Source organism: Scleropages formosus, chromosome 21, assembly GCF_900964775.1.
Source record: "Scleropages formosus chromosome 21, fSclFor1.1, whole genome shotgun sequence".
Classification (NCBI taxonomy): Eukaryota; Metazoa; Chordata; class Actinopteri; order Osteoglossiformes; family Osteoglossidae; genus Scleropages; species Scleropages formosus.
The window spans coordinates 21,320,130-21,333,862 of record NC_041826.1 but is presented as its reverse complement, the minus strand read 5'-3'; the positions used below and the strand labels follow the sequence as shown (position 1 = coordinate 21,333,862).

General features: G+C 49.1%; 1 protein-coding gene across 1 annotated transcript in view; it reads right to left on the bottom strand.

Moving 5' to 3' along the window:
• Positions 1–4,218: 4,218 nt before the first annotated feature.
• The window catches only part of LOC108920978 (protein kinase C-binding protein NELL2-like), a 28,564-nt gene continuing 19,049 nt past the window's right edge, over positions 4,219–13,733 (bottom strand). Inside the window, exons 14-20 of the mRNA XM_018730142.2 lie at positions 13,455–13,577; positions 12,555–12,650; positions 10,409–10,549; positions 10,078–10,271; positions 8,511–8,687; positions 5,106–5,330; positions 4,219–4,645 (exon numbers count right to left, since the gene is read on the bottom strand). Coding sequence (XP_018585658.2) covers positions 4,604–4,645; positions 5,106–5,330; positions 8,511–8,687; positions 10,078–10,271; positions 10,409–10,549; positions 12,555–12,650; positions 13,455–13,577 — 998 coding nt within the window. The 3' untranslated portion in view covers positions 4,219–4,603. The remainder of the gene's footprint in view (positions 4,646–5,105; positions 5,331–8,510; positions 8,688–10,077; positions 10,272–10,408; positions 10,550–12,554; positions 12,651–13,454; positions 13,578–13,733) is intronic.

Below are 13,733 nucleotides of genomic sequence, written 5' to 3'. Positions count from 1 at the left end.
TTTTACCCCTTTTTTCCATTAACTTTTCTATTAACTGCCTTCAGCAGTTTAGCCACACAGTCGCCGCCAGCACAAAACACAATATAATGGAAATTTTATTATGCTGATGTTTTTTGCATTGTCCAGTCAGTTTCGCTATATTAAGCATACTTTTATGGGTTAGTTTGTACTATGTCGGTTTTTAGAAAAATATTGACTGAAAAATTGACTGAAAAATATTCCATGTTGTTGAAATTTGCATATTTTGGCACCGGGTTCCAAGCACCGAAAATTATATTTACATGTATTCATTTAGCAGACGCTTTTCTCCAACGCGACGCACATCTCAGAGAAAATACAACGTGTTCCAGTACCTTTTAGGATCTGATACTTTCTAGAATGTGCTGGTACCTTCTAGAATCTTCCAATGGCTGTAAAGTACCACATTCCAGAACTGGTGGCATTTTTGCGGTCGGTAAACTTTAACTAATAATAATCAACAAAAAAATCGACAGAACTAAGAACTTTGGAAAAGTTTGTTGTGTTGTGTTATGCTTGTTTAATGCCGGATGGGTTTAAAACATCAAGAAACAAATGTTCATCTGTATTTTTTGGCACCCAGCATCACCTAGCTCATGCCTGCCAACCAACCGCTTTCAATAATCGCTCGTCCCGAGTGGGGTCGTGGTGAGCCGGAGCCTATCCTGGAGACGGTGGGAGCGGGGGCGCGCCTTGGACGGGACACCTGTCCATCGCGAGAGCCAGGAACACAGCCAGGCGAAGGTACCGGAGCAACGGCACGGTAAGGACCTCGCTCAAGGGCGCTACAGCCAGAGACCGAACCAGCAACCTCCCGCACCAAAGATAGCCGCTCCAACCGCGATGCCACCATCTGCCCTCATGCCTGCTCATTTGTTAATTATAATTCCGAACTTCTTGCAGGGAGGGACCTAAAAACATTTGCGTTTCTGCGCGCAAGTCGGTGGACGGGCCCACCTGCTGCTCAACGAGGACGTGTGTTCGGCGAGGAAGCCGAACGCGGTAAAGCCTCCTGCCAGGTGGTTCTGGGACAAGGAGCCGGCTGTTCGCTTGGAGGAGGTTCAGCCTGGATCTGTGACTCGCGTTCGTCCGCGCTGCGCGGTGCGAAAAGCGGCCCACGCTACCGAGCGGAGACGGCAGCACCCGTGACTCAGCCTGGAGGCCGAGGTGTGACAGGGAACCTTCATTATCATACGTCTGGGGATCATTATATCCCAGTTACTATGGAATAGCTTTGGTCTGAATGGTGCTGCTGAGGCCTCTATCGAGTAAAATTATTCACAAAACTGACATACCACGATGTTCCTCAAGAATTTAGAGCAGTGCTGGCGTATATGATGCATATATGCTGCTGAATGAGTTGCGTTTGACTTGCCGAAGCGTTCGCATGTGTCTCCTCTACTTTCTCTGCACTGCCTTCCTATAGCTGCCCGGATCAAATTTAAGACCCTGGTTATGGCCTACAAATGGATCAATAGAGCTGCTCCCAGATATCTACAAGACTTCATCATCTGCTACACCCCAACCAGACTGCTACGCTCCTCCACATATCCCCAATTGGTGGTCCCACACACGAAAGGTAAAGCACGAAGGTTCTCGGTTCTGGCTCCGTTGTGGTGGAAAGACCTCCCCCCCGTCACTCAGAACTGCTGAATCTCTGTCCACATTTAAAAACGGTCTTAAAACTCACCTCTTCCAGACTCACTTTGCCCATCATCTTTTAAGCTCATGTAAGGTGTAAATGTTCATGCACCGTAACTTTAAGATGATGCCCAGATAAACCTTTACACAGCTACTCCTGTAATGTAACGTAAATGCTTATGTGTAACTCAAAAAAAAATAATTACTAGAAAGACGATTTGGAATCGTGGATATTGTGATAAAGTTTTATGCAGCTACTTGTGTGATGAGCATCGATGCATATGGTGAAAGAAATTACTGTAACTACTTGAAAATCACACATTTGCAACTATATTTTTCTGCTACTGTAATGCACACATTGTATTTTCTATGAGATGTACGTCGCTTTGGAGAAAAGCATCTCATAAATAAATACACGTAAATGTAAATGTCACAAATAGCCGACTTCTCCAGCTGTACTTTGCCTTGAGAAGATGAAGGAAACCCAGACAGTCTTGTCCATGGGGCTCGAGATCCCCGGTTCAGGTGCACGTTTCCGGACGTCAGCCCTAAAAGCGATTTATTATCTGCTCTTCATTACCTCTTGTGGCTACTGAAGGAAGTTCCTAGCAATATTTTAACCCGTACAGTCCTTCCCTGACTCAATAAACATGCTTGGAGAACATTTTCTTTTCTGAGGGCATAATGGCACGTAGTCCAATTCAGTCCACCGCTAGAGCCGTCCTTGAAACGGGAGCTGCTGGACAGTCGGACTGAGAAAATCCCCGTGTGCCATCAGTCATTAGTCAGTGCAGAGCAACCAAGCAATCCCTCAAGGTCCAAGGTTTTGTGTGTCCATCATTCCACTGCCTGCCAGACACCACGTGGCTTTTTTTTGGCACCAGAAACCAGCTGGATTGCAGAACCCCAAATGATGAAACACACATGTGCAACTGCATTTCTCATTCACTTTTTTTTTTAAACATTTATTCATTTAGAAGACACTTTTCTCCAATGCGACTTCCAATGAACTCTATGTAGTGTTGTCAGCCCACACACCTTATTCACCACGGTGACTTACACTGCTAGATACACTACTTACACTGGGTCACTCATCCATACATCAGTGGAACACACTCCCTCTGTCACTCACACACTATGGGGAAACCTGAACAGCATGTCTCTGGAGTGTGGGAGGAAACCAGAGCACCCAAAGACTTACACTGCTAGATACACTACTTACACTGGGTCACTCATCCATACATCAGTGGAACACACACACTCTCTCTCTGTGTGTCACTCACACACTAAGGGTGAACCTGAACAGCATGTATTTGGATGGTGGGAGGAAACCAGAGCACCCAGAGAGAACATGCAAACTCCAAACAGACTGAGCAGGGATCGAACCCACATCCTCTCACATCACCCAGGTGCTGTGAGACAGCAGTGCTACTCGTTGTGCCACCCTTTCCTCCAAAGCGATGTACATCTCATAGAAAATATAATGCGTTCATTACATCATGGGGAAGAGAGATAAATGCAGACGTGTGATTCTTCAGTGCAGTTAGTTCGTTTCTTTCCTCCATATGAATCAAAGTTCATCACGCGAGTAGCTGCATAAAACTTTATCTGAATATCCGCAATTCCAAATCACTTTCCTAGTAATATATACACAGTATATATATATATATTTTTTGAGATATAGGAACATTTTTACATTTACTTGAAGCTTTTCTCCAAGGCAACTTAAAATTATTTACCCATTTATAGAGCAGGGTAATTCCACTGAAACACTTCAGGGTAAGTACCTTGCTTAAGGATACTATAACCAGAGGATCAAACCCACAACCTTCAGATCCAAAGGCAGTGACTCTAACCACTACACGACCCGCTATATGAGATTTTACCATTTGTTTCTTGAGATGAACAGTAATTATTCCAGCACCACAGGCATCTCCACCTCGAACGAGCAGGGCAGCGCACGATGCACCGGCTGGGAAACCGGACCTCACGGTCCCGATGCGTCGAACCTCCACCAGACCACGCGTGTCTAGTTAGAGAAGGAGAAGGTGAGATTAGGTTGTAAGAAAATGCTCTTTGGATTTTGAGTGCATCAATTAGCCCTGTTAAGGGCTGAACGGCAGAACCCACGGAAAACGGGCTTCGCAAACGGACGGATACCTTTGTCTCCAAGCAAACGATGGAAAATGCGCTCAGAGGTTTAAAAAAAGACGAAACAGCTGTTGTCCAGAGCACAGTGTTCTTAGGCCAAAGCGGATTTAGAGTCCAGCAGTAATCTGCAAAATGAGAACCATCACCCCTTTAAGCCACTGAGCCGGGGGGTGGGGTTGGGGGGGGATTGCAGCCGGTGTCAGGGGCGTCCCTTGCAGAGCCGGGATGTTCCGGAAAGAGACGTCAACGGGGGCCTGCACAAATATACGCCTTCACTGAACTGCTTCGGAACACACGACCGAAAAATATCGCGGAACACGCATGAATATATGGTGACCCCCCCCCTTGTGTTTCGTGCAAATTCCAAAATCAGTAGCACTAACGGTCAAGGAGGACAAAAATAACCGCTAATGTAAACAATTTTATTTCACCATAGCACAATAACAAGCTTCAGAATTAAAGAACACAAAATAAACAGCACGATGGGGGGGGGCATTGGATGATGTCAAAGTAAGACAGTGAAGATATAGGAGTTTCAGTTGTGGGAAACACACTTATTAGGAATCGTAACGGAGTAAAAATAAACAAGTGCCAGCAGAATCATGCCAGTTTCGGTACTTTATACAGAGTCCTGTCATAAAGGTGCTGGTCTCCTCCGAGCAAAGGAGTCGAGATGGGCGAAAGGTCCACTTCCCATTCAGTACAGCGTACACCACGTGACCGTATTTGGTATCGAGGGCTTTCCGGAAACCTTCTTCTTCTGCACAAATGCCACGAGCGCTCAGGACAGCAGCTACAGGCAAAGGGGATCCGTCGAGCAACAGGCGCGTCCGTTCTGCGGGGTAAAAGCGACATCGCAAGGTTATCCTGCAGGACACTGGTTGAGTGGAGCCTGACAGCGAGTGCAGTTCTGCAACTGCTGGTAGAAAGCAAGGTGGGGGTTGGGGGGTCACCCCTTAGACGTTCAGGTGTTTGCAAGGCTTGGAATTTGGATCGCGACCATTTCACCACCAGCCAAGGTGCCGTCATCAGCGCTTAATGCATGTTGGTTTGAATATCAGTCATTATAATGGGTCTGGAAGCTGGAAATTGCCTTGGCTGTGATTTGATTGGCTGATTGAGATGACCTTGGGTGTGGATCCCATCCTAGATTGCGGCTGTAACAGGTTCTACGCCTGATTCAACCCAATTAACCTGACTGATTAATTGACCTCATTAAATCCTACCGGTTTAGTTTTTCGGCTCATGCCGGGCGGTCTCGGCGTCGTATGGGCTCGTACGGGATCGCCCCCTACCTTGCAGCGGCAAATCGTGCATTCGGAGCCGTGCTTCGTCCACGAGGCGCCACCGAGACGCGTCGCGCCCTGCTCGTCGGTGCAGACGCTAGCGATGTCGTTGCGTGCGACGTCAGCCTCGCGGGGGTCGGCGGCGCAGCGCGGGCAACATTCCCCGTGAGGCACGGCGCTGAACTCGCAGTCCACCGGAGGGCACGCGAGCGGCCAGCAGTCGACCTCGCCTCGCTGTAGGCGAAGCACGTGCAGACGGGGGTGAAAAGACGAATGGTGCAGGTAGGGCCTAGCGGGTGGCGGTAGACACATGTGACGCAGCAGGGTGGGCCTATGCAATACATTTGAGGAAGGTACCCAGCTGTATCAATGGGAAGGCAGTCATTTAAGGTCACATTTACCTATTTACATTTGTTCATTTATCAGACACTTTTCTCCAAAGTGACTCCCAATAAACTCTATGTAGTGTTATCAGCCCAGACACCTTATTTGCTGCTAGATACACTACTTATACTGGGTCACTCGTCCGTACATCGATGGAACACACACACAACGGATGGGTGAACCTGCACAGCGTGTCTTTGGAGTGTGGGAGGAAACCAGAGCACCCGGAAAAAACCAACACAGACAAGAGGAGAACATGCAAACTCCACCCAGGCTGAGCGGGGATCAAACCCACAGCCTCTCGGACCATTCAGGTGCTGTGAGACAGTAGTGGTACTCGCTGTGCCCCACCGTACCTGATACTTTTCTCTACAACAGCTCACCATGTTAAGGTGTTCATAGTTATGGACCCATTTACACAGCTGAGTAATTTTACCGGCTTTACCTTGCTTAAGGGTACTACAGCTGGAGGTAGGATTCAAACCGGCAAACTTGGGGTCCAAAGGCAGTCATTCTACCTACTACTCTACCAGCTTAGTATGCAAACCTAGTGTAAGTGAAATGAATAAACGTTACCGTGGTATAGGTGCCATCCCTGGCTACACTGACATGGGCTCCGGTGGCCACTGCAACGCACGCTGCTGTATCGCTTTAAAGAGGATCGGTTTCGTGATTCAATTTTTTGGGGTGTTTGTTTTTTTTTTTTTTTGGTCCTGACAGAGGCTATACTTTATGTTTTCAGGCTCCGCATACGTGGGAGACTCCTTTCAAAGTGCCTGCAGAAGAGAAAACGCAGGAACGAGAGACAAACCGGTAGGAATCGCGGCCGCCACGTAACCGCAATCGCCAGGATTCCACCTCCATCCAGCTGAACGTCACTGCGCCTCACAGACCCCCTCCCCCCCAACCACCGTCCTACTGCCTCTCGTCATTTGCTTAAAGTGAGACGTCGGGGGATCGGAGAGCTGAACGCCTGAACGCCTGCCAGCGCGAGGCTCGCCGCCGGCCTGCGTCGTTTCCAACAGCAAGCTTGGCAAAGTTCCGCAACCCACAGGAGTAAAGCGTTATGGGATTCTGTTATTTACCATGCTTCTCAGCAGTAAAACAGTGGGGAAAAAAATGCATTCTCCAGTCCAAATCAGATGAAGAAAAGTGGTGTTTCTTTTGTTTGTTTTTTTTTTTTTTTGAAATGACTTAAAGCTGTGGCAGCTGGTATAAACCTGGGAAATGAATAGTGTTTTTCTCTGAGAAAAGCCGCCCGCTTTGCTGCGGAAATCACTGTCTGTCAAAAGCCTGTCGAGCTCTGGGTGGTGTTTCATCATGCGCGCGGTTGAGCACTGCTCTGACAACGAGGATGTTCTGACTATGTTCTCATGATCCATCCCAGAGCAGGAAACAAGCTCTCATAACACAATATCAAATAAAAGCTCTCTAATTTCTATTTAAACACTGAGCTCTGCACCACTCCGGGAATATGTTCCTCTTCGCATTTGCCGCCGTTCCGATGTGCCCCCGTACAAGACGTTATATTTACATTCATTTATCAGACGCTTTTCTCCAAAGCGACTTCCAGTGAACTCTATGTAGTATTACCAGCCCACACACCTTCTTCACCATGGTAACTTACACTGCGAGATACAGCACTTAGACTGGGTTACTCATCCATGCATCAGTGGAACACACACACTATGGGGGAACCTGAACAGCAGGCCTTTGGAGTGTGGGAGGAAACCAGAGCACCCAGAAACCCACGCAGACTCCACACACACTGAGCGGGGATCAAACTGGTTAGACCAAGTAGGTAAGTAGAGTCAGTTTTGTGAATCGGGGTAATTTATTCATTTTATAAGTTTGAAATTCAACATTTAGATTTTACCCGATTTTAATATTTTCGACAAGAATAATGACCGTCCCTGTAGGGTTCACACACTTTCAAGCAGCGCTGTGTCTGGCAGAGGATGAAGAACTCTTTGGACCTTTCTGTTGCATTTTCATGCACGCTGCATGCATTTAAAGATAAATGTAAATGAGATGAAAACGGGCCCTAGTTTCCGAATAAAACTATGTAGTCCTGAGCGGGGCTTCGGCTGATAAAACAGATCACTGAACTGTTACCTAACATTTACATTTATTTATTTAGCAAATGTTTTTCTCCAAAGCGACTTCCAATGATCTCTATGTAGTGTTATCAGCCCACACACCTTATTCACCGCGGTGACTTACACTGCTAGATACACTACTTACAATGGGTCACTCAGCCATACATCAGTGGAACACATACACTCTCTCACTCACAAAACACGGGTGAACCTAAACAGCACGTATTTGGACTGTGGGAGGAAACCAGAGCACCCAAAGACTTCTACTGCTACATACACTACTTACAATGGGTCACTCATCCATACATCAGTGGAACACACACACTCTCTCTCTGTCACTCACACACTATGGCTATGGGTGAACCTGAACAGCATGTCTTTGGAGTGTGGGAGGAAACCAGAGCTCCCAAAGACTTACACTGCTAGATAGACTACTTACAATGGATCACTCATCCATACATCAGTGGAACACACACACACACTCTCTGTCACTCACACACAATGGGTGAACCTAAACAGCATGTCTTAGGAGTGTGGGAGGAAACCAGAGCACCCGAAGACTTCGACTGCTACATACACTACTTACAATGGATCACTCATCCACACATCACACACTCTCTGTCACTCACAATAACAAACACAAATGTCAAGCGATGCACCCTACTTTGCTGTATTTCCCATCCTGGAATCCGTTCATGTTCACTATCCAGTTTAGGACATAAGTGGGGTATGTCCTGGATGGGACACCACTGCGATCACAGACACATTGATTTGCACAGTCACACACTAAGGACAAACACCTCATAGGTGAAGGCGGATTCGGTAATCCGAACTCAAACAGCCCCGGGGCTAAGGAAAGACACAGCGTGTTACGCAGCGTGGCGATGTGGCCACATGGGCATGACTAGTGCACGATGTGTGACTGGCTCACCAGGCACTGGCACTGCCGACAGCCGTCCACCCAAGTGTCCCCGCTGTTGTAGGTCCGGAGCGTGCTTCGGTGCAGACACTGGCTGCTCAGATGGAGATCACACTCTGGGCAGCAGAAGAGATCCACCGTTGGGTTGTCACAGTCGCACACCATCCGCCGACACAGCACCAGCCCGGTCTGGAAAGACCAGAGACGTGGAACGTCAAACCACAGATATCACACACACGCACATTGTCAGAGAGCGGAACCTGGCCAAACCCTAACCACAGATATGAGCCAAAAAAAAGTGAGCTGAACCCAAGACATTAGCACTCAGTTCCTATCCAGAACAGGAGCAATTTTACACAAAGACGGACTGACAACCAGAGCTGAGCGGAAAACATACATTTCAACTTTATGACAAGGCTGGAATCTAGAGCCCAGAAGCATCGGATTTGAAGGGTCAAAAAACAGGAAAACATTGGAGTGGAACAGTCAATGAACGCTTTGAACGTGTTGGGAATGTCGACTCAGGGGGGCACGGCGGCGCAGCGGGTTTGACCGGGTGCTGCTCTCCGGCGGGTCCGGGGTTCGAGTCCCGCTTGGGGTGCCTTGGGATGGACTGGCGTCCCGTCCCGGGTGTGTCCCGCCCCCTCCAGTCTTGCGCCCTGTGTTGCCGGGTTAGGCTCCGGTTCACCGTGACCCCACTTGGGACAAGCGGTTTCAGACTCTGTGTGCGGGAGTGTCTGCTCACACTCCGCCTCAATAGGAGGACAGAGTCTTCTTTCCTGCACTGAACTGCCGCTGAACCAGCATCGCGGAGAGCCATTAATCATGCTGGCATGTCCATTAATCCTTCTGCTGACACGCAAGCGGGGGGGGGCCGAGTGGATATGGGCGGGGGGGACCTACTTATCATCCAGCAGCTGTTCAGCACTCTGGGTATCATCCTACTTTCTTTACCCTCCATTCACTGTTGCAGCTCGGGTTGGAGCGTACAGTACTGTAACTACAGTATGCATTAGAGGCATGCGCAGGAAGCCCAGAGATTCCACACCTCTAATCCTTACATCCCGTTTTTCAACCCCCCCCTCCCCCCCCCCACTCCACTGTATGGCTGCTCTTGTATAACTGGCGACATAATGATTCACAGCATAACCGATATGGTGGCAGCATCATGATCTGACCAGCCAAGTGTGTAGCTCTGTGTTTCGACTTCAGCCCCACAGTCTCCAGAGCAGCTACATTTCATCTGAATTATGAAAACACTATGGGTGAACCTGAACGGCATGTCTTTGGAGTGTGGGAGGAAACCAGAGCGCCCGGAGAGAACATGCAGACTCCGCGCAGACTGAGCCGGGATCGAACCCGTGTCCTCTCGCCCCACCCGGGTGCCGTGAGACGGCAGCGCTACTCGCCGCGTCTCCGCGCCTCCCTAACTTTTAGAGAACTTCTTTAATCATGAAGGTAGCATTACCAGGTCAGTGGCTGGAGCTCCGCAGACAAAGTACCTCTGCTTTTACAATGTTCACAGAGAGTGCCATTTCGGAGCAATCTTTCGCGGCGGCTGCGAAGACGCTAAACTCACCTGGCACGAGCAGACGGAGCACCTGTCGCTCTCCAGGACCCAGATCTGGCCGTTGTGTTTCACTCTGTTGCCATGGATACAGTCCCCAGAGCAGTTATGCCCGTGGGGGCACCTACAGTCGTAGCCACCCTCCAGGTTGAAGCAAACGGTGTCGTTGGAGCAGCTGTTCCTCCCGCTCTCACACTCATCTATGTCTGTGGGGACAGAGGGGTAGGAGTGAGGTTTACAGGTAACCTTAGGTGACGGCTCAGAAGCCATGGCTAGCGCTGATGTCACAGGGTAAAACAAACTACACATTTCCTAATACCCCCCATCCTAACCACAGACCCACCTTGGCAGGAGTCGCCATTGGGTGAAAACATTCCGTTGTCATGGTAACCATCTCGGCACTCGCAGTGGTACCAGCCTGGCAGGTTCACGCAGGTGGCCCGGCTGTCACACTCCACGAAGCCATCGGAGCACTCGTCGATATCTGTGTCACGCGCACAAAGAGGCAAGCGAGAAACATACGTAAGCGCTTCCTTTTGGAAGAAGAGCTCCGTTACTCCTTTATCTCAACAAGCAACAAGGATTTGTTTCACGCTTCTTGAGCTCTTGTCTGATTTGCAGCTCCTCAAAATCATCTACCTGGGAATGCGTTTAAACTTTCCAAAAAACGGTAAAAGTGTTCACGGTCAACGTTACCATGAAATATGCTAATGAAGAGTGGTAATTGTGGGGAAGCTTTTCAAAGTGTTTGTTCTAATGTTTACTGATGGCAGTTTTCCCACAAGGGCCGACGTTCACAGGTCCGTGGCACCAGGACATCCGGCACCTCGCTGCTTCCTGACTGTACCGTCACTCCACCGTGATCCCACTCACAATTCCAATGTCATCTCGCTAACAGTCCACCATGACAGGATGTGGGTTCGATGCGTGCACAGTCTGTGTGTAGTTTGCATGTTCTCTCTGGGTGCTCTGGTTTCCTCCCACACTCCAAAGACATGCTGTTCAGGTTCACCCATAGTGTGCGAGTGACACACACACAGAGAGTGTGTGTTCCACTGATGTATGGATGAGTGATCCAGTGTAAGTAGTGTATCTAGCAGTGTAAGTCTTTGGGTGCTCTGGTTTCCTCCCACACTCCAAAGACATGCTGTCCAGGTTCCCCATAGTGTGTGAGTGACACACAGAGAGAGAGTGTGTGTGTTCCACTGATGCATGGATGAGTGATCCAGTGTAAATCTAGCAGTGTAAGTCACCGTGGTGAATAAGGTGTGTGGGCTGATAACACTACATAGAGTTCAGCGGAAGTCGATTAGAAGAAAAGCATCTGCAAAATAAATAGATGTAAATCATTAGTAAAAGAGCTCTGAGGAACTCTCTCGGTTCTGCGCCTGTTTCTCAGGGATGGAAAACGTTGGCGGCTTGGATGCTGCCATCAGCACCTCCGTGCCTATTTCTATAGACCAGAGGGATGGAAGTGGCACATCGGAAAATCAGTTCAACAGGGAGGCAGTCGGTACTGAAGACATTTTATTCATCTGTCATTGGATCAGTTTTTCCGCCGTCTATTCCCGGAACTCTCGTGCATCTACAAAAGCTGAAGAAACACAGCAGCAGCTCCAGGCCCTGAGCTGTAATTCATGTACAAACACGCTGGTCATTAAACACACTCAGGATAACGTACAACTGCACTCTGCCTCTGACTTATCTGACTCTGCACACACTCTCTATACACACCACCGCTGTGATTCACTGCTTGGACTCTGCAAACACCCTGGAATTGTTTGTTCATGGCTCTCTCTGTGTGTGTGTGTGTGTGTGTGTGTGTGTGTGTGTGTGTGTGTGTGTGTGTGTGTGTGTGTGTGTGTGTGTGTGTGTGTGTGTGTGTGGACCTGCAGCGGCTGACGATTTAGCTCTATGTGTTTAAATGCGATAGATGACCTATGTAGAAATATAACTACAAAAATTTTAATTTTTTAAAGAAAAATTTTATTTATAATTAATTTTCCCCTCCTGAACCACTTGTCCCATACGGGGTCACGGGGAACCGGAGCCTACCCGGTAACACAGGGCGTAAGGCCAGAAGGGGACGCCAGTCCATCGCAAGGCACCCCAAGCGGGACTTGAACCCCAGACCCACCGGAGAGCAGGACCCGGTCCAACCCATTGCGCCACCGCACCCCCCATTAATTTTCCCCTCCAGGAAAGTAAAAATAGGCCCTGACTATGTTTTCAATAACATAAATATTAAAATAGTTATTTAATTATGATCTTTGGCTGCGTTTTCAAATCGAACTGCATGTCGAAAACCCCACACTGTCATACGGAAAGAGGCTCTTTCAATGATCCTCAGCTGCTCTCGCCTTTATTACCTTCATCACAACCCAACGGTGTCGTTGCTTCCTCCGGTAAAACCTCAGATTTTCTTCACCAGTGTAATCTACTGTACTTTACCAGTGTCATCCTCTTCCCAGCGAGCCCCAGTGCCTCACCTGTCTCACACATCTTCCCAGTGAAGCCTTGCTGGCAGATGCAGGTGTTTTCGGAGATGCAGGTGCCTCCGTTGCGGCACCGGCCCTCGCACAATGCTGGGGAAACACAAGGAAGAGAGCGTCACCACAGAGTAAACTCCAGGGTGATTCCATGGTACGGAGGTGCCAGAAGGCCGTCCATCATAGAGCAAAGTCAATCAACTATATAATCATTGAGAAAGTGTCAATAATTCGCCGCATCTTCTAACTGGTGCGTAATTATTATTCATGCCTTGTATTTTTAACAACAGCAATGATTATATAATATGAACTTCCTAGTTTTCCAAAATACACACACACAGAGTCTGAGACCACTTGTCCCGGGCATAAGGCCGGAAGGGGAGGGGACACACCCAGGACGGGACACCAGTCCATCGCAAGGGACCCCAAGCGGGACTCGAACCCCAGACCCGCCAGAGAGCAGGACCTGGTCAAACCCACTGCACCACTGCACCCCCCTCAAAAAGACAGAACCATCTGAACCGCTTGTCCCATACAGGGTCGCTGGGAGCCGGAGCCTAACCCGGGAGCACAGGGCGAAAGGCCGGAGAGGGAGGGGACACACCCAGGATGGGACGCCAGTCCATCGCAAGGCACCCCCAGCGGGACTCGAACCCCAGACCCACCGGAAAGCAGGACCCGGTCCAACCCACTGCGCCACCACACCCCCCTCGAAAAAAACCTAGAATGCATAATTGATCATTTTCAGAAAGGCATCATTCTGGGTTCGCTGCCACTGACGACTACAAGAGAACGAAAAATGAAGGCTCTTCAAAGCTTTGCTTGGGCAAAAGATAAAACTGAGCACAAAGCGGACGGGAGAGAAGAGCGAACTCGGCGCCGGAAGCGTGCCGTCCTCACCTTTGCAGAAGGTGCCGTTCCCCGCGTAGCCCGGCTTGCAGGAGCATCGGTGTCCCTGGACGGTGTTGAAGCACAGGGCGTTCTCATCGCAGCCGTTCTGCTCATCCTGACATTCGTCGCGCTCTGCAACGTGCAGGGGAGGAATCGGTCTGAAGCCACCCGCCTCCAGTACCTCTGCTGTTCATTTCAGCTGGAGGCATCACCTTCTTTTTTTTTTTTGAGGCGAAACCCCAAACCGATCGGTTCATTCCAAAAGCAAGCTGGCTAAGGTTTAAAGAG